General features: G+C 42.8%; 1 protein-coding gene across 2 annotated transcripts in view; it reads left to right on the top strand.

Annotated features, from left to right (window-relative positions):
* The window catches only part of PTPRG (protein tyrosine phosphatase receptor type G), a 470,827-nt gene that overhangs the window by 421,104 nt on the left and 24,838 nt on the right, over positions 1-24,885 (top strand). For both annotated transcript variants that reach the window (XM_044300597.1, XM_044300598.1), the window contains 8 exons: positions 9,724-9,820; positions 13,984-14,066; positions 14,278-14,412; positions 16,539-16,673; positions 16,987-17,159; positions 19,836-19,971; positions 22,676-22,822; positions 24,465-24,558. In XM_044300597.1, the coding sequence (XP_044156532.1) occupies positions 9,724-9,820; positions 13,984-14,066; positions 14,278-14,412; positions 16,539-16,673; positions 16,987-17,159; positions 19,836-19,971; positions 22,676-22,822; positions 24,465-24,558 (1,000 nt within the window). The remainder of the gene's footprint in view (positions 1-9,723; positions 9,821-13,983; positions 14,067-14,277; positions 14,413-16,538; positions 16,674-16,986; positions 17,160-19,835; positions 19,972-22,675; positions 22,823-24,464; positions 24,559-24,885) is intronic.

Raw genomic sequence — 24,885 nt, forward strand, 5'->3', positions numbered from 1 at the left:
TAACAGGGCCTCCACCTACAGCGCCATCTGGTGTGGGCAATGGTAGGCACCAGAGCCCGACTGCTAAATCTGTGTCCTGTAGCTTTATCTCTTATTGTCATTTGAATCCTGTCCCAGTTAATAATTATAAATCTCATGTCAGTACAAACCACCCAGTTGTCAACTTCAGGTTGGACCATGAAGTTTGCGTTACACTTTGTTTGCACTCCCTTCTATACTTAAAGGGGTTGTCCAGCCTAGACGCCAACAATCCTAGTGGTCGGAACCTGTGCCCAATTTTTTTTTTAAATCCACTCGTCTGTGCACAGTTCCTGCACCTCTGCCCCGTTCCGAGCCGCTTCCAGTCCCTGCCGGACCGGAAGTAACTGGGGCCGGTGACTGCTGTGGCCAGTTTTTGACTCCATAATCACTCGCATTCCAACCCTCTGCTCCCACAAACCAGCAGTAAAATGCACTGAGGGGACTCCTCTTGGAGTCCTCTCCATTCTGTACGTGAGCTCAGGAGTCCTCTCAAAGCATTTTACTGCTAGTTTGTGGGAGCAGAGGGTCGGAATGCAAGTCCGGAATTACATAACCGGACTTGGCGTCACTGCTTACTCTAGTTTGGGGAGGGGGGCGTCGAGCCGACCGATTCTCTTTAAATTAGCGCAAATATTTCAGCACTAGCCATCTACTGGTTATAAGTAGCGATGAGCGAACCCGAAGGCTTAAAGGCTTCCGTTTTGCCTTCCGACATAAAATTCTGTTATATTCCGTGCCAACGGAATCCATAGGGGAATTCATTTTCAGGTTTGGCTTCGGCGTTCGGGTGGAGGAATTCCATTATGGATTCCGTTAGCATGGAATATAACGGAATTCTAAGAAGCATTCCATTTTGAGCCGTCATAATAGAAGTCTATGGGTAGCATAAGGGATCCGTCTGGTTTCCGTTATGCAGGACGGAAAACAAAGTCCTGTCCTCCATAACGGAAATCGGACGGATCCGTTACGCTGCCCATAGACTTCTATTATGACGGAATGCAAAATGCTATTTATTTATTTTATGCACTTATATAGCGCTGACATATTCCGCAGCGCTTTACTGACATTAGCATCAAGCTGTCCCCAATGGGGCTCATAATCTAAGGTCCCTATCAGTATGTCTTTGGAGTGTGGGAGGAAACCGGAGAACTTAGAAGAAACCCACACAGACACAAGGAGAACATGCAGATGTTGTCCTAGGACCCCAATGCTACAAGGCACCAGTGCTAACCACGGAGCCACCGTGTAATACCTCTTGAAGGCTTCCGTTTTGCCTTCCGTCATATATTCCGTGCTAACGGAATGCATAACGGAATTCTTCCTCCGCCCGAATGCCGAAAACAAAAATGTCGGGTTCGCTCATCCCTAGCTGTAAAGTACTGCATTTTTTTTAATTGTATTAATTGTTATCATTATTAGTAGTAGTACTTTTCATTATTTAGTGTTTGCTTGTTATAATATAGTTCTACTTGAATTCCCCCCCACTGAATGCATAGAAATTTAGAAGCCTTTTTTCCCAGTTTTCATTCCTGAGCTCCTCGGTCACTGCGCTTGGCTTATACACTTCCATCCAGTATACACCTATGTCATTGTATTTATTTGGTCCGGCCGCACTGTGTGCAGGACATGGTCCTTTGTTGAGTGTAGATGCCACATCTGCGGTCTGAATAATATATCTGTCACGCTCCCCCGTCTCATGTAGCAGCTGTGCGCCCATAATTATTTCCTTTATCAGTCATTTTAGATATTCCACTTTAGAAGTTGAAAGCGTTAAATTGGACCTCGGTCACCTTCCAGACATAATTAAGGTTCAAAAGATTTTCTCTTCGTGATTTTACTCCTGTAGTGAGATGCGTTGGGTTAGAGGTGCCTATAGGATGGGTAAAATTAGATAATTATTGGTGGGATTTTAGGTCTTCAAAAATGACTGCAGAGATGTCACATTTGCGATTTATATTTTTGAATATTGCACAACTTAATGGTCCTCGTTGAAAAAGCTTTGACAGCGGCTGATGTAAAGAGTATGGGGGACAAATGACCATTACTACGATCATTCATCCCCCATACACTTTGCATTCTGTCTGCAGCACATACTCGGTTTACATAGGTTATTACGATCATTCATCCCTATACCTTTTGCATTATGTCTGCAGCACATACCCTGTTTACATGGATTTGTACGATCATTTATCCCCCATACACTTCACATTATGTGGCCAGAATACATTCCCGGTTTACACTGGAGATGTTTTGCAGACCAGTGATCATTTTTGTAAATGCATAATAGAGCTAATTAGCCAGCTGTTTAAATGGGCCGATGATTGGCCAAATTAATGGTTCTATGAATGTACATTCCTAATAATCAGCTTGTGCAAAAAGACAAAAATTATTGATCACAAATATCAGACCCGACATGATCCTGAGCCTAAGGGGTTCCCAAGTCTCCTCTTTCTGTGGAGTAGTAGTGTGCTTGTCAGTACACACCTCTATTCGCTTCTATGGGGCTTATAGTGATCCATCAGTTCCATAGAAGTCAATGGAGCTGTAGACCAGCATGTAGACTACCACTCCTTTCAAAGAGAGGGGATTTGGGGACCCTTCATTGTCAGGATCACTAGGGGGTCCCAGGGGTCGGACTGTTTCAAGGGGGTATCGTAGCCCCAGTTATGCAAGAAAACATTTTTATTTGGTGTCCTTTTTCACAATCAGAACTTATGTGGGTCTAGATGGACTAGTCAACTCCGTGAGGAGCACCTAGCAATCGCATGATCTCTCATGATCACCAGGAGAAATGCAGATGGTAGCACTTCATTACTGTAAATATGCAAAGTCCTTTTTTTTATTGAAAGTTTTCAGTTAGTGTACAAATGTACAGTATTTTGTCTGATTTATTCGGTTATGTGTCAGTTTGTACGTATTTTACATACAAGGTTTAGATCTGAGAACAATTCTTAGATTTGGACCATAGGTCACATATGCTTAAGGAGCTTTATGCGACTTGGAGCCTGTGTACTATATCATCCAGTGAAGGAATGGCATCACTTTTCTAGTTGGAGGTAATTGCTAGTTTCGTAGCTAAAATTAGGTGTGCCAGGATTCCTCTGGTTCTGCAGGTGCTGGCATCTAGATGAAGGTATAGTAGGGCTAAGAAAGGGAAGGGGCCAAAGGATAACCAGCTAAATCCGAGGCCATCTTATAGACTTCCCTCTATATTTCTTCAATCATCAGACAAGACCATAGGATATGCATTAATGTGCCCCTACCACCCTCTAGTATTGATTTTATGTTCCAGGGAACATATTACATAGTCTGTCTGGGGTGTAGTACCACCGAAGCGTGGTTTTCATTATGGATTCATAATGTGAAGAGCATTTAAGGAGTCAGATAGGCGTAAAGTCGTTGACCACTGAGCATTGGAGAAGGATTTGTTCAATTCCAACTTCCAAGAGATAAAAAGGTGTGGTCTTAATGAAGGTCTCTTTGTTTCCCAGCTTGACATATGTAGGCCTGAGGGGCATTTTCTTCGCTCTAGGGATCAACCAAAGTTCCAGTATAGATCGGTTATTGTTGACAGATTTGCCCATGTGCCAAGTTCAAGCTGGGAACAAGAAGACGAGAAGAGTCTAGAGGCAGGAGTTCTAGGACAGATGTGGGGTAACCTTAGGTTAGGGTAAGGAATTATTTCTAGTGTTTTATTGCTGTGCTCACTAGGCAAGAAAATTGGTTGTAGGAGAAGGAAGGGAGGAGAGACACTAGCAGTAGGGACCTCAGGGATGTCTGGGGGATCGAAGACGCTTCTATATGCACCCAATGTTTACTAAGATCTCCCTGCCACCATTGCAGCTGTTGTATTTGAGTTGCCAAGAAGTAATCAAACACATTAGGTAGGCCTATGCCTCCATGAGCTTTTTGTTTGTATAGCAAGGAAGCGGATATCCTTGTTTTTTTTTCCCGCCCATGTGTAGGCATTAATCATTCGAGTTGCTTTGGTAAAGAATGATTTGGGGACTAAGATAAGTAGAATCTTAAAGATGTACAAGAGCTTAGGTAAAACCATCATTTTGAAGGCAGCTATCCTAACTATCCTAAGTTGCACTTATATAAGGTTTTCATGGAACTGGTGAGTTTTAGGCCCAGGTAATCTATTTGTTGGGTCTGCCAGTCTAGAGCAAAATAGTTTTTGAGGTAATGTTCCTCTGTTGGAGGGATATTGAGGGGCAGAATTTGAGATTTTATTTCGTTGCGCTTATAGAGAGTTCTCCAAAGGTTTTTATGAGATTAATAGCTATTCCCAAGGATCTATTAGGGTGAGTGAAGGATAAGATTATATCATCTGCATACAGAGAAATGTGACTTGTGCGTTTACCTATGGGCACTCCGGATATGTCCGTAGGAGTTCTAATAGCTTGTGCCAATGGTTCGATGGATAACACAAATATAATGGTGGATGGGGGAACCCCTGTCTAGTTCCATTTGTTATAGGGAGATGGTCTGATAGGGTAGAGTTAGCTAATACTTGTGCGGAGGGGGTCAAATAGAGTGCTGAGATCACATTGAGACACGCTCCTTCAAACCCCATATGTCTCAGGACAGAAAAGAAAAACGACCAATTTAACTGGTCGAACGCCTTTTCCGCGTCTAATGTTACCAACACTGCGGGAGGGTTTTGTCTTTCCAGATCATCTAATATATTAATGACCCTTCTAGTGTTTTCATAAATCTGACAACCTTTTATAAAGCCTGTTTGGTCAAGAGATACAAGGTCTGGAATTATTTTTGGCCACACAGTTGGCGAGAATTTTGGCGTATATTTTAACATCTGAATTTTGCAAGGAAATTAGCCGTAAGTTTTGACGAACATCAGGGGTTTTGCCTGGTTTAGGTATAGTAACAATTTGTGGCTTCTAGCATTTCTTTTGGGAATTTTCCCTCCTCTATGGCATGTTGTAGGGTATGAGTCAAATATGGTGTCAAAATGTCTCCATAATATTTATAATATATATTTGATAAACCCTCTGGACCTGGAGCTTTGTGTAGATGTAGGGAACTGATAGTCGTTAGGACCTCTTTCGGGGTTATTGGTGCATTTAGAGATTCCATTTGGAATATGTTTAGTTTAGAGAGATTCTAAATATGCATCTATTGATGGCTGCTGTAGTTGAGTGGAGAGGTTGTTTTCCTATAGATTGTATAGTGATGCATAATAGGTTTTGAATTTGTTGGCAATTTTGTCTGGGTCATATATGTGGGCTTTAGTAGACTGGTTTTTGAGAAAGGGGATCCTTGATTTTACTGCTTTTTGTTTGATCTTGTGTGCAAGTAGCTTGCCTGCTTTATTGTCCTGTGAATATTATATGGCTTTAGTCTTTATGAGGTTTCATTCATATTTGCACAGTAAGAGTTCTCTTAGTTGAAGTTTTAGAGATTTTAATTGTGAAGTGCGTGTGGGGGAGAGGTTTCTTTTATTGAGTTTCCAGGGGTTTTACTTTTGACATTAATTCCGTAAAATTCCTTTCTCTTTCCTTTTTTGCTGTACCCCCCTATTTTCATGATGATTCCCCTGATATAGGTTTTATGGGCATTCCATAAGGAGAAGAGGCTAGAGACTGAGCCTTCATTGATTTGAAAGTATTCTTGAAGAGCAGCACCAATTTCCTCCCTATGTGGAATTTGCTCTAAGAGGAAAGGGTTCAGTCGCCAAGAAGAACTGTGTCCAAGGGGGCACATGTCTTGTACATAAGTAGGTGCATAACCATAAAAACATTCAACAAAAGAAAAACATACACTCACCTAAAGAATTATTAGGAACACCATACTAATACGGTGTTGGACCCCCTTTTGCCTTCAGAACTGCCTTAATTCTACGTGGCATTGATTCAACAAGGTGCTGATAGCATTCTTTAGAAATGTTGGCCCATATTGATAGGATAGCATCTTGCAGTTGATGGAGATTGAGGGATGCATATCCAGGGCACGAAGCTCCCGTTCCACCACATCCCAAAGATGCTCTATTGGGTTGAGATCTGGTGACTGTGGGGGCCATTTTAGTACATTGAACTCATTGTCATGTTCAAGAAACCAATTTTAAATAATTTGAGCTTTGTGACATGGTGCATTATCCTGCTGGAAGTAGCCATCAGAGGATGGGTACACGGTGGTCATGAAGGGACGGACATGGTCAGAAACAATGCTCAGGTAGCCCGTGACATTTAAACGATGGCCAATTGGCACCAAGGGACCTAAAGTGTGCCCAGAAAACATCCCCCACACCATTACACCACTACCACCAGCCTGCACAGTGGTAACAAGGCATGATGGATATATTTTCTCATTCTGTTTTCGCCAAATTCCGACTCTACCATTTGAATGTCTCAACATAAATCGAGAATCATCAGACCAGGCAACATTTTTCCAGTCTTCAACAGTCCAATTTTGGTGAGCTCGTGCAAATTGTAGCCTCTTTTTCCCATTTGTAGTGGAGATGAGTGGTACCCGGTGGGGTCTTCTGCTGTTGTATCCCACCTTTCTTTCCCATTCTGACATTCAGTTTGGAGTTCAGGAGATTGTCTTGACCAGGACCACAACCCTACATGCATTGAAGCAACTGCCATGTGATTGGTTGACTAGATAATCGCATTAATGAGAAATAGAACAGGTGTTCCTAATAATTCTTTAGGTGAGTGTATATCCAACATAAATTTGCTGTCAGCATAGTGTGTACTGACACTTGTGTCTGGGGGGAAAACAGATAACTCACGGTTTGTAACCGGGTAGAACAGTTCAGCTTAGAGCTCAAACTTGAACAGCTAGTCGGGATTACGGCTTCTGGACTTGCACTTGGAGGAGACCACTTGCCATTCTTGGCGTAGGTGGGGTGGTGTCGACTTTTGATTTTGGAAGGTTTTGGAGACCGGAATGTTCCATTCTTGCAGCAAAACTTGCCTTCTTCTATTGTAGATATGTATTTTAGGGCACTTCCATGTTGGATTTAAATCTTTGTGGGGAATGCCATCTATAAGGCATGGCATGGTCACGCAGAGCTGCAGTTATGGGGGCTAGGGTTCTTCTTTGCTGCAGAGTGGCTGCAGATAGGTAGGCAAATAGCTTGATCTCATAAGGGAAAGGTAAAGTGCTTCTGTTTCTGCTGGCCTGGAGAAGTGACTCTTTTAGCTGAAAAAAATGGATCCTGGCTAGGACATCTCTAGGCGTGGTATGAGTAAGATGCTTGGGACGTGCCACTCTATGTATTCTATTGATGAGGAGGTAACGTTCGGAAATTGAGGGGAGCTTGCATCAGTCCCTGTAGGAAGGATTGCAATTCTTGCGACTGAACTTCCTTGGGGATCTCTCTCATTTTAACTTAGTTTCGGCGTGATCTGTCTTCAAGGTCAACCAGCTTATGTTTTATTATCTCAATTTCATCTGTGAGGTCATTGTGGGCATCAATAAGTTGGTTATGTGAGGATGCAAATTCGCCCAGTTTTGTTTTAGCATGAGACATTCTACCCTCTAAATCTGATATGGAGGTCTGCAGAGGGTTAATAAGCGAGGCGGTTATCTTGCAAAGATCTGTTAAGAGCTAGCAGCATGTCCTTTAAGAGGGACCCTGAGGCTGGCATATCTGAGGTAGGGAAATCTTGTAGTGTGAAGTTAGGATAGCCCTGGTTACAAGTGGGAGGTGAGGTAGAACTATTAGGGGCTATTAGGGGGAACTATTAGGGGGAGCTGCGTATTGTGGAAGTTGCTGGTGGGCGCAGTATGCGGCCTGAACGTGTGTTCTGTGTGCCTGAGACTCTTCCCAGGACTGTCATGGAGTGAGTAGGCTGGGGAGTTGCCAGTGCATTGGCGGGAAGTGTTTTGGATTGGGGGTGAGGTTCTGTACCCTCTCCATGTGCAGCAGTGTCGGGTGGTTGCGCTTCCTGTCTCGTTGGTGAGAAGTGAGTGCCTCCTCCGCCATCTTGTGTACGCTCCTTCTCAAAAAAGAAGCTGAGTTTCCCTTGAGTTTTAACAGACCTTTTTGCACCTAGTCATCATGGATGGTTGTGACATGGGGATGGCAGGTTTTAGTACGATGCCAAAGTCAGGAATTGGCCCGATTCCAGAGCTGATTGCTATTTTGTCGCTGCTGTGTTAGTGGAGCTCTTCTTCTAGGCGGCCATCCCACACGGCAGCAGGCCACGCCACCCGCAAAGTCCTTTTTGAGCAATACATAGAATGTATAGAAATGTAGAGGGCAGAGATGGTAAAAAAAAATCCATCTTTCTTCCTTCTAGGGTCCTGCTGTCACTGATGGCAAATTGTGATACACCAGATTACGTTCCCTAGAGATGTAGCTTGACTTTCCTTCACTCAGGACAAAAATGCAATTATCTGTGTGGCAGGCGCAGCACTATGAAGTCCCTTTTGCGCTGTGGCATTAGAAGAATTTTGAGATCTCTGACCTTTTAGTCTAACCAGACTGTCTATTACTCTGTAACTCCTCTAGCGCCATTCTATGGTAACAGTAGGTTTAAAGAGCACACCAAATACTTGAAATAACTTCTTTATTAACTTCAACTTTTCTTCATATATAACACTGCCGCCTCCGAAGCAGATAGTCCATCTACAAAACACGTGTTGAATAAAGTATCATAAAATGGCGGTATGCATAAGATGGTGGTTCAACTGTTGAATCTTATCATTCAACATAAAATGGTGGATATATTTCTCTCTCCAGTATCTGTACTCACTTTAAGATCTTTCTGAGAGGTATATCTGAGGTTAAACAAATTTCACTTGCTCTGCTTGGTTTAAAGTTTGTTCTATACAATTGCTTATGATTTGCTATGTGCAGTTCGCATTTGTGTGCAATTTGTTTGGATTGTATGATTGTATGGCTCAGTAGTTCGTTTGTATGCAATTGGTGGAACTGCAAGTAAACACACATATAACTGATTCAGTATACAGTTCTAATCACTATATTAACAGTAGGAACATTAACTGTTCTAAATACCTATTTTGGCCACAGCTTTTAGTGGAGTGAATGTCTATTCAGCTTCTCTCCTCTGGTGTAATGATTCTAGCAGCTCCTGCTAGGGGAATTTCCCACACAGGCTGTGTTTGAGGCTGGCTGTGATTAGTCTAGTCTCCTGCCCAGCAACAACAGTTTAACTCTATGCTTTCTGTTGTCTTTGCTGTCATTGAGCTTACCTTACATTATATAATGAATCTTAAAGGCATATTATCTTTTCTGCTTCTGTGAACACAATATATAATTGTTATGACATCCAAACTTGAAGTCACTGTAAATAACTCTGCTTCTGTCTTTAACACACAAACATAGGAACTTTATTAAGGTTATTGGCAGGTTTAGCTGTATAAACATATGAGCTATATTAGCAACCTAGGATAAGTCTTAGCTGGCCAGCTACAATCAAATACCATAACCACGGCAGAGTGGCTTGTTTGTGCCCAGACTCCTAGTACTCAACACTTTGCTAAGGACCCTGTTCCCTTGACGTGCAAAGATGTTTTTCTAAGATGCATTTGGTGTTGACACCACGGTAGTAGGGTTACCCTAGTATGAGGGTTAACCACACATCTGTATTTCAGCTCTGTGCTAGAGCCAGATCCAAGTACAGAGTCGGATCTGTGTCCTACCAGGAAAGCATTTCCCAAATATGAGGTTGTGTCTTAATTTTACAGTGTTTTATCTTTCTGCAGGAAGTTCAGCGCTGTACATCTGACATGAACATCACAGCAGAACATTCCAATCATCCAGATAACAAACACAAGAACAGATATATCAACATAGTCGCATGTAAGTGTTTGAAGTACCATTCCCTGTCGTCTTGCTGCTTCATTGTAATCACTGTGTGTAAGCTTCTTTGAAGTGGGTGGATCTAGAATAATCATTAGCCAATCAAATTATGAGAGCAACTGTAGCAGGAGAGGAGTGTGTTGATCATGTAGGAGGCAGTGACTTGTCCATTTATGTCATTAGATTCATGTGATCAGAATTGCATGAGCCGGGTCAGTACCATGATTTGCAAGGACATAGAATATCCCTCAGCCCACCAGATCTGGGGAAGGTTTGGAGCAGCAGGAAAGGAGTGTGTTGATCATGTAGGAGGCAGTGACTTGTCCATTTATGTCATTAGATTCATGTGATCAGAATTGCATGAGCCGAGTCAGTACCATGATTTGCAAGGACATAGAACATCCCTCAGCCCACCAGATCTGGGGAAGGTTTGGAGCAGCAGGAAAGGAGTGTGTTGATCTTGTAGGATGCAGTGACTCTGATCTCCAGAAGCTTGCAAATGTATTCTGGTTAGCCATTAAAGGTATCAATCCTATAATATTTTTGTCTTTGACACACACGTATTTTAAATCACACTGACTATGTTAGTTTAGTCAGTGCTGCATGAACAGGATCAGTACCAAGAGGTAGGGTGGGCATAGAACACCCTAAGCCAATAGCCTCATGGAAAGGTTAATTGCAGCGGGAAATGAGCAGGTTGATTTTGTTGGAGCCAGTGACTTGTCCACTTATATTGTTCACTTTGCGTGATCAGAGCAGCATGGGTCAGTACCAAGAAATGGGCAAGTATAGATAATAAGATCATTTAAAGCCTCAGTGCAGCAGGAAATTAGTGGGTTGATTTTGTTGGTTTCCAGTGACTTGTCCACTTATATTGAAAGATTTGTGTGGTCAGAGCTGCATGAATAGAGGCAGTAACAATACGTGGACAGGATTGAAAATCCCATAGCCAATAAGATCATGGAAAGGATCAGTGCAGCAGGTAATGATTGGGTTGATCTTGCAGGAGGCAGTGACTTATCCTCTATATCAGTGATGGCTCACCTCCGGCACTCCAGCTGTGGTGAAACTACGACTCCCAGCATGCTCCATTCATTTCTATGGGGTACTGAGAACAGCCAAGCAAGTGTACATTTTGGGAGTTGTAGTTTTACCACAGCTGGAGTGCCGGAAGTTAGCCATCATAGCTCGATATTGTTAGCGTTGTGTGGTCATTGCTGCATGAACAGGGTCAGTACCATGGAATAGGCAAGCATAAAACACAGTAACCATTTAGAAGGTTCAAAATGGCAGGAAAGGAGTGTGCGCACCTTGTAAAACACGGTGACCTATCCACTTACTCATGTTTTTATGTTAGTGAGAACAGAAGTGCCTCTTTGGCAGTGTCATGATGGGAGGCTACACACAAAGTGATAAAAGTAGAACTCCCTATCAAAGTAAGAGAACCTGTTTGGGAACTTGACAACACCAAACAATATCTAGTTTATAATCTGATAAAAAATATATACCCTACAGTAGTAAAAAAAAAGGGTAATCCCGGATCAGATGCCCTAGCCCTGAGTCTTGCCTCTGTAGTCCTGACAATTCTGGACCACTTTGGTCTTTTAGACCAGGGATGGCCAACCTGAGGCTCTCCAGCTGTTGCAAAACTACAACTCCCAGCATGCCCACACTGCCTATAGCTATCAGTCTACAGCAAAGCATGATGGGAGTTGTAGTTTTACAACAGCTGGAGAGCCACAGGTTGGCCATCCCTGTTTTAGACTATAAGAAGTTTATTTCAGTGATGTATGAAACTCCATGAACAGGTGATTAATTGGTCTCCGTTATTTCCTAAAGTTCAGAAAATTGTTTCCTTTTGCATACTGTAGCATTTTCCTTGTATCATCAGCAAAATATTAAATGTTGCATGATTTCCAGAAATTCTTCATTGTTGCAGTGGAAGGAGGGGGGGGGGGGGGGAAATCTGCATGCGCTCCAACTAGCAGAGCCAAATGTGTGGACGTTTGTTCCCGACACTGTTCCATACCCAATATTAAATGTTAATTAGCTGCTGCTACACATTTCGGCTCCAATTTCCACTGATAGTAAGTAAATTAGAACTGTGTAATGCTCATTCAGGCCTATGCAGAACATAGAAATGTAGCAGAGTTTGCCTCAAGCTCAAGTTGGGATATCGTCATTTCCATACTGTTTAATAATGACAAAACCTAAGCTTTCCTCGGGTCGTCAGTGGTATGGATGGATTATGGATGTTTCTTCCTCTAGTCCCTTGCTTACATTGCTGTATCTTTTTGCCTTAGTGAGTTCTCATTCTGCTCAGTCCTGTAGTATTAACAAAAGCTAAGAAATAAGTTCTGCATCTAACCAGAGTTGGAATGGTCCACCAAGTCCACAGGATGGACCCAGGCTCTGATACCATAATGAGCCTCAGAGGCCTACCAGAAGACATTCCAGTTTTGGAGTGGAGTTTGGACCTCAATCAGTTGCCACTAAAGACTATTCTTTGTGGGGTTTGTCACAAATAACTTAATTGGCTGAGACCTTAGAATAATGTTCTATGTTGGGCCAAGGAATCCCAGTGTGGCAGTGTATCTGTTCATGACGAGAAGTAACTCTTTGGAGCAATTAACCTGTGGTTGGGGGCAGAAAAGCTCATGATGACCATGTTGCATCTACCTTGTGTGCAGCGGTTAAGCTAAATGGGACATAATGCTTTGCCCTAGTGTGGTAGAGTAATAATCTATGTCCATTATAGAGCAGCTCTACTATGTATGAATGGATTTCACTTTATAATTACATGAAGCTTTTAAAGTGTACTTCCAGCTATGAACAACATTTAATTTATAGGTCTGAAATTCTGTGCTCTCTCCTTATAGAGGTCTGTGCATCATGATAGTTTTATTTCTGCTGCAGCCACCACTATGGAGAGGTTTACACCATGTGCATATATACATATTGAACTGCATTATAAATCTGTATGCGGTAAGCTCCTAAGCTCCCTCTACTGGTGGCTGCAGGTAGCTCATATTTTATCATTTAATGCTGTCCACACTGTGGATTTGGAACTCTGTATCCTGGAGCCTGACCGCTATAAATATATGTATATCTTAGGAAAGTAATTGGCACAGGATATAGGATCTAAAAACAACGTTAATGCGGATGCTTGTACTCGTACTCAGTGCAATGTAGTACACTGATACAACCTATAACCTCACTAAAGAGATCTGTTGATTTGTTGCCCTGATCAAGATACTTCAGATATTCTCTAAGCGAATCTCTGAGCCCACACTTTCCCAGAAAATATTGTCAGGCATGCAGTGCTATAAAAAAAACAAAAAAAAAAACACCCTTACCTGTCCAATCTACCACCAGTCCAGTGCTGTGGCTCCAGTGTTCTCCGCTTGTCTTTGTTTCTGCCATTGCATTGATGACCTCCCCAACTCCCCTAAGTGATCACTGCAGTCAGTCACTGGCCTCAGTGGTCACGTGGGGTAGTTGTGTGCGTCATCGCTGCAGTACCATCACTGACCTTCCCAGTGTAACCAGAAGTCTGACAGAGCACTGGAGCCATAGCGCTGGAATAGTGGGAACATGGACAGGCGAGTAAGGCTTCTTTTGTTTTTTTTAACACTTCTTTTCTTTTAGGGTCCTTTCACATGTCCGTAAGTGTTTTGCGGATCCGCAAAACACGGACATTGGCAATGTGCATTCCGCAATTTGTGGACCGCACATCGCCAGCACTATAATAGAAAATGCCTAAACTTGTCCGCAATTTTTTTGCAAAAACGGAAGCACGGATGCGGAAGTGCGGATCCACGGACACGGACAGCACATTCCAGCCCCATTGAAAATGAATGGGTCTGCACCCGTGCCGCAAAATTGCGGAACGGATGCTGATCCATTTTGCGGACGTGTGAATGGACCCTTAGACAATTTTTTATTTTTTTTTGGAAAACCCCTTTAAGTAAAATTAACTATAGGCAGCCTGAAGTATTTCAACAGCTTTGTTTTCAGCCAGGCCTCCATAACCTTCCTAATTTGTAGACCAGTGATGAGAAAAGCTTCAGGCTCCAGTACCTCTCGCGGATAATTTCTATTTAAATATCTGTATGTTTTGTGCCCCGTTGAGTTCATTTTTGCGTCATGGTTTGTTTTTCCAGACGATCACAGTAGGGTGAAGCTGAGGCCCTTCCCCGGCAAGGATTCAAAGCACAGTGACTACATTAATGCCAATTATGTTGATGTAAGTTGTCTTCAATTAACATGACTGTTCGGAATGATTAACATATTTTATGGAATTTTTGTTTCTATACCGTTTCTGAAATTTGTATGAAGAGACGGTTTGCATCATATCTTCAATCCATGAAATATATTTCATTTTTTTTTTGTCTTCGTAAATTATTAATTTGTTTGCCGCGAGGCGGCTTTCATCTCGAGTTTGCTTGTCTTTGAAGGGCTACAACAAAGCAAAGGCCTACATCGCAGCCCAGGGACCTTTAAAGTCGACTTTTGAAGATTTCTGGAGGATGATTTGGGAGCAAAACACTGGAATCATTGTTATGATAACAAATCTGGTGGAAAAGGGGCGAGTAAGTAGTGTTTGGCTGTAAGCGGTTTAATTCCCTGGTAATCTTACTTGAGGATATGGGATTGTGGAGATCTCCTGAATAATTGATAGATGGTGAGAGCTGAGCTTTGTTTTTTTTTGTTTTTTTCTCAAGATACATTTGCTTCCCCCTATTGCAGAGAGTGTAGGAGTAGAGTATGGGGACATAGTTCAGCAAGGTAGGACTGCACAGTGCTGAAATAGAGGAATATAATATATTATAGAGGCTTTTTGGTTGCATTGGATCAATGAAATTTTTATTAGATGTACCTATGTTCGTTGCAAACAGTATAAACTTGAATTAAAACATAGAGAGTACAACGTGTTTTATATCACTTGGGGGTTTGCCCCTCTGCATTATTTTTATAATAACCATTGGCAATTTTTGCTTGCAATACCATGCCCAACCTCATGGTGTGCTATTTAGTGGAACAAAATCCATGAGCAGCACAAACCATAAAGCACGTTTATTTTATTGATTGTGATCTCTCATCTTTCTCATCCAGGAACTATTTTTTATTTATTTTTTTAAGAGGGCAAAATGACTTAATAAAAAATGTAATATCAAAGGGTTCTCTGGGAATTTTAGAAAATGAAAATACTTAAATATTACTTTATTATAAATATATTCTCAAATACCTTTCATTCGTTAAAATGGCTCGTTTTGTCTGGGGAGCAATCATCGGGGAAACAAAATGGCCACCGTCCTATTCATTTACACAAAACCTGTCCTGATCACACATGAGGACAAGTTACTTTACAACACTGAGGTAAAGAGCTGCCTCCTCCTCCTCTCTGCTCTGCTTGTCAGGGATTATGATCCTGAATACAGATGATAAGAACTTTAGCTGAATCTCCAGGGAATTTAGTTCATGAGGAGACATGAAGTACAGAGAGGATGGATAGGACAGGCTGTGGTAATGTCTTGCCGTGGTAATGGAGACTGTAAACAAGTGCTGCAGCTCATTAGCCGCACCTCACCCTCCTCTCATGTCATCATCTCCATTCCCACAGAGATTCACCTGTATTCAGGATCATGATTCCTGACAAGCAGAGCAGAGAGGAGGATGAGGCAGCTCTATGGCTCATTGTGGTGAAGTAACTTGCCCTCCTGTGTGATGAGGACAGGTTTTGTGTGTACTGATAGGACGGCGGCCATTTTATTTCTCCTAATGATTGCTCTCTAGACAAAACAAGCCGTTATAACTAATTAACGGTATTTGGGAATATATTTATAATGAAATAATATTTAAGTATTTTCATTTTTTTCAGTTCCTGGAGAACCCCTTTAACCTCTGGTTCCGAAGCTTCCCAGATTACTCACTAGTCATTGTACTTCCCAGTCCCTCTCTACATGGATATGTGACCACTCGGCCAACTACTGGCTGTGGTGGTTTTTCGCTGTGGCCAGTGATTGGTTGAGTGGTCAGATTTCCAAGAAGTAAAAAGCACTGGGGGACACGGAAAACTTTGTAATGGGAAGAAGGGGAATCTGTAAGGTATTACTTTTTTTTAGGAAAACTTGCACATGCGCAGTGAACTGGATGATGATGATGCTCACAGAGGGGTAGGCAGGCGATCCTAGACAGGATATCAATTAGGGGCTTGCTGGTGTAGAAAGCTGAAGTAGGTGGAGAGAAGATGTTGAGGGAAGGAGTGGAGCTCTATATAGATGGGAGTGACTGGGCACCATTAGCCCTCAGGAGCATAACTTGGGCTCTTTTCAACTAATTTGCATATGGCTCAGAAGATGGTTTTTTGAGCTATAAAAATGACCAAAAGAACCTAAAAGTTGGTCTCTGGTTGGTCTCATACCCTTTGCTACAAGATGGCAAAAACCTGTACCGGGCTTTCCTATAGAGAGGAACTGCAATGTTCTCAAAGAATAGAGAATTGGCACAAAGGTTGTGGGAAAGGCATGAAGGGGAACATAAATACAAGGCCTTTCTGTCCTGACTCGCAGGAATTTAGCACCAAAATAGGGACTCCTCTTGATCCCAAGAGAATGAATTGCCAGTCAGTCGTTAAGTTATATACAGGTACCATTTAGCATTCCCCACCTTTAAAATGGATTATACTGAAGCTGAACTCTTGCTTTTTTTCTTTCAGAGAAAATGTGATCAATATTGGCCATCAGAGAACAGTGAGGAGTATGGGAACATTTTGGTAACATTCAAGAGCACAAAGGTGTATGCCTGCTACACAGTGCGCAAATTCACCATCAGGAACGTGAAGTTGAAGAAGGTGAGACCACCTAAGTGTACATATCCTAGCACAGAGGTGTAACTTAAAGGTCCTTGCCCCCCCCCCCCCCACCCCCCAGTGTAAAATATATAAGGGCCTCTACCATGTGCCATTCATAATACTGGTGTCTTACTGTGGCAGTGTGAATTTTGGGGCCCAGGTGTGAATGTTACCTCTCCCCCCTATAGCTACACCCCTGTCCTAGTTAATCAAATCTGACAAGTACTCTAATAACCTATTAAAGATTCTTTTTTATAACTCAGTAGGGCGTTCATCTGTACCATACTGACTATTGTTTTTTTTTATGTGACAGGGTCAGAAGGGGAACCCTAAAGGTCGTCACAATGAGAGAACGGTTATTCAGTATCACTACACACAATGGCCAGATATGGGAGTCCCAGAGTACGCTCTGCCGGTCCTCACGTTCGTACGGAGATCATCTGCAGCTCTACAACCAGACTTAGGACCTGTGGTGGTACACTGCAGGTGAGTTTCTGTATAGCCTAGAAATATATATGTGGGATCCTACATTTTGCTTTATTTATAAGTTTAAAGAACATCTGTCATCATGATCACCCTCTTAAACCAGGAATATAGTCTGGTATGGTTAATCATGCTGACAAAAACGATACCCTGATTATGTATTTTTGTTGTCCCAGTCCTTGATATGTACTTACTGGAGCACCAAGGGGCCGACCACAGCCCTTGGAGCACCAGTAAGTAACACACCTACAGCCTTAGTCCCTCTCCCTTTATCTTGGATTTCACAGGGCTAGACAAAAGCATCAGGCATGTTGAAATTAAACAGCCCAATGCTTTTTTACTCCCTGTCCCATGGATATTGTCAGGTTATAAAATTATGGTGGGTGCCAAGTTAAAAAATTTTTTTTTAAAGTGCAACAATTGGGAAAGAAGCCAATATTTTTTTGCATGCTGCCTGCCATAATGTAGAGAGAGGCAAATTTTAATGAATTTATTCTTTTCATCAGCAAGAGTTCTTCACCTGTGAGGGGTGAAGAAGTGACCACCTGCCTCTTGACTGACAAGGCCGGATATCTTGCCCAGACCTGACAGTCTCAGACTTGTGCCGTTGCTCTGGCAAGAGCAAAAACTGTGCTTCCAGACCAGCGACTGTTCAAGCGCCAATACCAGGAAGTGTAGCCGTGCATGTGCAGTTGCTGCTCTAGTAGTGGAGGCAGAGCCTCTGCACTTGTGCCGCTACTTATCAGGGCCGGGTGAGATTACTCGGGTGGGCGCTTCTTCACCTGTGGGTGGTCCCATCTTGGACATTGGGTGCATATTGCTAGAATATGCCCCCAATGTCTGATATGTGTGGGTCCCACCTCTGGGACCCACACCTATTCTTAGAACAGAGTCTGCAGAGTGCAGGAGGGCAGACTGCTCATACACGGCTGCCCTCCATTTATTTCAATGGGACGGCCGATATAGCCAAGCTATTTCTGTAAGCCCCAAAGAAGTGAATGGACCAGTGGCTGCGCTTGTACTCCGTTCTAAGTATAGGTGCAGGTCTCAGAGGTGGGTCTTAGCGATATGCCCCCAATGTCCAAGATGGAACAACCCCAGAGTGGGCTCATTCCTAATACTCAGTCAGCTTAAACATACAGTTTGGTCGATATATATTTGGACAGTGACACACATTTTGTATTTATTACCTGTTTGCTAAAACATAATTTAAGTTATAGATATATAATGGACATAAAGTCCAGACTTTTAGCTTTCATTTGAGGGTATCCACATTAAAATTGGAAGAATGGTTTAGGAGTTTCAGCTCCTTTATATGTGGCACCCTGTTTTTAAAGGGTCCAAAAGTAATTGGACAATTGACTAAAAGGCTGTTTCATGGGCAGGTGTGGGCAATTCCTTCATTATTTTATTCTCGATTAAGCACATACAAGGCCTGGAGTTGACTTGAGGTGTGGTGCTTGCATTTTGAAGATTTTCCTGAGAAGTAAACATGCGGTCAAAGGAGCTCTCCATGCAGGTGAAACAAGCCATCACTATCACATCAATTGATACACTATTAGGAGTGGCAAAATCTACAGTTTGGTACATCCTGAGAAAGAAATAAAGCACTGGTGACCTCAACAATGCAAAAAGACCTGGACGCCCACGGAAGACAACAGTGGTGGATGATCGCAGAATAATTACCATGGTGAAGAGAAACCCCTTCACAACAGCCAACCAAGTGACCAACACTCTCCAGGATATAGGCGTATCAATATCCAAATCTACCATAAAGAGAAGACTGCATGAAAGCAAATACAGAGGGTTCACTGCACGGTGCAAGACACTCATGAGCCTCAAGAATAGGAAAAAACCAGCACACTTCTGGAAGAACATTTTTTGGACAGATGAAACAAAGATCAACCTCTACCAGAATGATGGAAAGAAAAAAGTTTTGTTGCACCAATGTCGCGCGACAATTTTTATAATGGCAGTCTATGGTGTCGCACTGCAACATGCGACATGTTGCGACTGCGACGCGACAGTCGCAGAAAAATCCATCTTGAATGGATTTTCTGCGACTGTCGCGTCGCAGTTGCAGCATGTCGCATGTTGCAGTGCGACACCATAGACTGCCATTATAAAAATTGTCGCGCGACATTGGTGCAACAAAATGTCGCGCGACAAATGTCGTCGTGTAGACCTAGCCTTAAAAAGGAGGAAACACAGCGTCTGGCAATGTCCATGAGGTCAAGACTTCAGGCAGTCATTGCCAACAAAAGGTTTCCAACCAAGTATTAGAAATGAACATTTTATGTACAATTATTGAATTTGTCCAATTACTTTTGAGACGCTGAAATGAAGGGATTGAGTTTAATAATGCTTTAGTTCCTCACATTTTTATGCAATCATTTTGTTCAACCCACCAAATTAAAGCTGAAAGTCTGAACTTCAACTGCATCTGAATTGTTTTGTTCAAAATCCATTGTGGAATGTACGGAACAAAAATTTGAAAAATGTTTTTTTTTTGTCCAAATATATATGGACCTAAATGTACATTTATGTTCACCCGATGAGAAAATCTTTTTACTTTAGTGTAAATGAGCATGTTCCTTAATGAGTAACTAAACCCATTGAAGAGTTTTCTTGTGTATTATGACGCACCCTTTGTATCTGCCCCCGTTTTACCTCCTGTAGCGCCGGAGTCGGCAGAACGGGAACATACATTGTGATTGACAGCATGCTACAGCAGATAAAAGACAAGAGCACCGTTAATGTTCTGGGCTTTCTGAAACACATCAGAACGCAGCGAAACTACCTCGTCCAGACGGAGGTAACGTTCCTGGTTTCTTCTCTCTTAATTGTGTAACAGAAGGCGCTGGCTGAGATGAAAAGCAAATGCGCTCATGTTTTCATCTGAAGATGACAGTACAGTGTTTGCAGCGCTCGTCTGTAAGAGGGTGGGTTGTTTCCTCCGGAGGGATAAAAGCATGGTTGTCATGTGGGAGGCAGTATCCACCTTCACTTCTCACGAAGCAAAATATGCAGCTTTCTATTTTTCATGCAATACATTCTTTATCGCAAAATGATGCCGACACTACATGAACTGGCTGCCTGTCTATCATGGCCAGGCGGGTGGTGTTACTAGAGATGAGCAAAGTTCTGTAAAAAATTTTGACGAATTTGCTTTGTCGAATTTTACTGAAAAATTTGCTTCGCGAAAAATTACTTTGTTACAAAGCTCATTTCTTTGTAAAAAGCGGGTGCACTGACAGGGAACATGGATTGCGCCACCCCCCTGTTATTGAACCCCTCAGATGCTGCGTTCATCACTGATTGCGGCATCTGAGATCCTTATTAAAGCATTTTAGTGTTGAAATGGTACTTACCTCATCCATTTGATCGTGAAGAGGCCGCTGCGGCCATCTAGCTTGAAGATCCAGCATGAAATCTCGCCTGGCGCTTGATAGCGTCATCATGTCAGCCGGCATGTTGACATCATACGTCACCGTACACGAGATTTCACACAGGGTTCTTCAAGCAAGATGGCTACGGCGGGGTCTTCGTGCTCAAATGGATGAGGTAAGTATGTTTTTTTTTGTTTTTTACTACCATTTCAGGGGAAATCGATTTGTTGCCACGAAGCATGAGGAAATTTGGCTTCGTGGCCGATCTTAAGATCTAAGTCAACTTCCTGAATTTCAATTTGCTCAACACTAGTTGCTACCATTAAAGGGGTAATCTGGGATTTTATTATTGATGGACTATCTTCAGGATAGGTTATCAATATCAGATCGGTGTGGGTCTGATTCCCGATACTGGCACCGATCAGCTGTTGAAAGAGGCCGCTGTGCTCACCAAAGCTTCAGTGAGCGCTGCAGCCCCACACTGTAGATTGTATACTGGCTGTGTTTGTTGGTGCAGCTCAGGCCCATTCATTTGAATGGGAAGGAGCTGCACCTAGGTCATGTGACTGATGTGCGATGACGTCACTGGCCTAAGAGGAGACCTAAGCACTCATAGAGCTCCAGGGCCTCTTCAATCAGCTGATCGCCTGGGGTTTCGGAACACAGACCTCGCCAATCTGATATTGATGACCTTTTCTGAGGATAGGCCATAAAAATCCCGAATAACCCCTTTATATGTGTGTGGGGGGGGGGGGATAGGGGGGGGTTGGCAAACTCCCTCACTCCGCTGGAACTTTAAGGGAAAGATTGATTACCTGCTTTTTGGGCGTTGGCACCCCACTCCTTCTCCTACAGACCTGCTGGGCTCCCTCGATACCAACATCCAGTTTGACATCGCTGCAGCCAATCACTGGCCGTGGCGGTGATCGGCTCCTCTGACATCATGACAAATGGTCCCGTGACGCAAGGGGATCCGGTCTCCAATGATTGGTTGCGGCAATGTTTAACCCGGATATCGACATCGAGGGAGTCTAGTGGAGCATCTCAGGCAGGAGAAGTCCTCTTTCCTTTACGGGTCCAGATGAATTGGCAACGCCCCTTCCAATTCGTTCACAACCCCTTTAAGGTTACCTTGTTGTTATCCTTTGATCTAATAAAGATCCTCTGCTGGGCTTTTCTTATGTGACGGTTTTTTAAATCCCCAGCAATGGGCTGTTATCGCTGCTGCCTCTGCAGGGAAAATGTAGTATTACGTGACGGCCTGGCCTGCCAAAGCGGGAGACACCGATACTTAGGCCTCTTTCACACGACCGTATGGCTTTTTTAGTGTTTTGCGGTCCGTTTTTTGTTTCCGTTGTGTTTCAGTTTCTGTTCTTTTTTTCCGTTCCGTTTTTCCGTATGGCATATACACTATACAGTAATTACGTAGAAAAAATTGGGCTGGGCATAACATTTTCAATAGATGGTTCTGCGATAACGGAACGGATACGGAAGACATACGGATGTATTTCCGTATGTGTTCTGTTTTTTTTTTGCCGGACCCATTGAGCCACGGAGCGTGATTTGCGGGCAATAATTGGACATGTTCTATCTTTTAACGGAACGGAAATACAGAAACGGAATGCATACGGAATACATTGTTTTTTTTGCGGAACCATTGAAATGAATGGTTTCGTATACGGAACGCAAACGGGGGAAGAAAATGGTCGCGTGAAAGAGGCCTTAGAGGTTTTCCACTCTGGCAGTCTTAGCAGTTTGTGTTGAGAGCGCCAACTTGTGTTGTCCTGCAGCTCTACTGCAAAACAATGCATTTCCTTATGTCTAATGAACGTGCCATCCAGTATTTTGTAGAGCGTGATCCTGCAGTCCTCCGGAGCATTACACTGTGCGGGCGCATTTATTCTGCCACTTGCACAGCACCACACCTGTCCACAGGTTGTGTGTGGTATTGCATCCCAGCCGCATTTGCTTCAACAGAACTGAGCTGCAATACCAAACATGGACAAGTGTGGCGCTGTTCCCGACAGAAATCCGCTATATTCTGCCAATCTTGTATAACAGCTTTCTCTTTTCCACCTTGTTGATGTCTTCAAAGAAAAACCGACTCTTGCGTTTCTTTCCGTCTTCCAGGAACAGTACATCTTTATTCATGATGCCCTTTTAGAGGCTATTTTGGGAAAAGAGACGGAAGTGTGCTCCAACCAGCTGCACAGCTATGTGAACACCATCCTGACACCGACAGCAGGAGGCAAGACGAGGCTGGAGAAGCAATTCAGGGTAATGATTTCACAGGAGCGTAGAATAAAAAAAACAACAACAAAAGAAAGTTGTGATTGATACTCGCCGGGTTAAAGGCATATAGCTCTGATAGGTTTAACCCCGCGATTCTCTCTCTGCTTCATCTGAGTAGAGATTTGTTGTACTCATCAAATATTAAATTGTAGCCATGCAGTGAGAAAACGATTGAGTCCCTGCAGATAAAATTTCACCGCTCAGCGTCTCTGAACTCATTCAAGATGCTTATGAGGATGCAACTGCTACCTAATGTGTGAGCTCCTCTGCCCATGTCCCTATGACAGCACTTCCTGTCTCTGTGCCCTGGCAGCTCAGACTGATGACGCAGGGCCTTAGAGTAATCAGAATCCACATCCTCTTAAAAGGGGTTGTCCGAGAGTGTAACATAGTTTCCATTAGGCCAAAATCAATATATACTTTGAGCTATAGCTTCTCCTGTATTCCCCATGTAATAATAATTCTGGAGCATTTATTCTTATGACTCCATGGTATGCAGTTCCTTTAGAATTCCTCCTAGAAGTTCTGAATAATTTTTCAGCCTTTTGCAATAAAGGCCCAGATGGATGTTACCAGTGGGGGATGTGTCTCTGCACAGTCTGATAGTATCCAATCCGTACTGCCAGTGTCGGACTATGCAGAGACACACCCCAACTTGTAACACCCATCTGGATCTTCATTGCAAAAGGCTGTAAATTCATTTATAACATCTAACAGGAATAATAAAGGAATGGTAGAACATAGAGTAATAAGAATAGATGCTCCAGAATGTAAAATGATAGTAGTTGCTATAACAGACATGTCAGCAGAGGTGACAGGTAGTCTTTAAAAACAACACAAAAAAAAAAAACACCTGTTCCAGGTCCAGTGCCAAGTTCCTGTCTCCACCACTTCTGGTCCATGCTGGACCGGAAGTGTGAAATCCCATCAGGACACACGTCATCGATGCAGGCCAATCCCCCTTTAAAATCTACTCGCCTTTCCTTGTTCCTGCAGTCCTCTTCACTCCTGGGCAAGTCTAAGGACATCTATGTAACAAAGTTGGAAGTGATGAGGATCATAAGCTGCCTAATCAAGAAGAAGGGAATCTGGTCTTTGGGCCTGTATTCTTTTCAGGATGTAATGAAGGGGGTCATAAGCACCATTTGGAATTCAAATACTGTTGTTTGGGGCATAAGTGGGTGGGACATACTGTAAGTTGAAACTTCAGATGTCCCTTCTTAAAAATTGGCAAATATGGATAATACTGATCTGCCAGAGCATAGGGTCAAGAAGTGTTGTTGGAGGACACTGTCACGCTACTCTGCCTAGAACTTCAGAACCCATCCACCCACCCTGAGAAGGAAGGCGTAGCAATGTTGGTCTGGTGCTGCGTCCCCTTCACTGTTTTACCCTGCTCACCAGCTGTGTAGTCACTTCATACTGTAGATCGGTGGGGTTCCAAGAGATTAGACCCCCACCAATCATAAAATGATGGTTGGCAATTACTATATAAGATGGGAACAGCACATTAACTATATGGGGGATGTTAAGACTTCCTTTGTTACATTTTAAATAAAAAAAAATCTTAATCAGGTCAAAAAATTCCCTTTTCATCTCTAATCTCTAAATCTCTTATATCTTTCAGCTCGTCACACAGTGTAATGCAAAGTACATCGAATGCTTCAGCGCCCAGAAAGACTGTAACAAAGAGAAGAACAGAAACTCATCGGTCGTGCCATGTACGGATATAGCGGTGATTGGTTGAGCTTCTGGTGTCATTTTTTAATAATATATACAGGTGAAACTCTAAAAATTAGAATATTGTGCAAAAGTCCATTGATTTCAGTAATGCAAATTAAAAGGAGTTGCATTAATGCAGCTTAAAATTAGAATTTTGTGAAAAGGTTCTATATTCTAGGCTCAAAGTGTCGCACTCTAGTCAGCTAATTAATCCATACCCCCTGAGCAAAGGGGACCTCAAAATCTAGACTTTGGGGTTTCATAAGCTCTAAGCCATAATCGTCAAAATTATAACAAATAAAGGCTTGAAATATCTCGCTTTGCCT

Source organism: Bufo gargarizans, chromosome 7 (assembly GCF_014858855.1).
Source record: "Bufo gargarizans isolate SCDJY-AF-19 chromosome 7, ASM1485885v1, whole genome shotgun sequence".
Taxonomy (NCBI): Eukaryota; Metazoa; Chordata; class Amphibia; order Anura; family Bufonidae; genus Bufo; species Bufo gargarizans.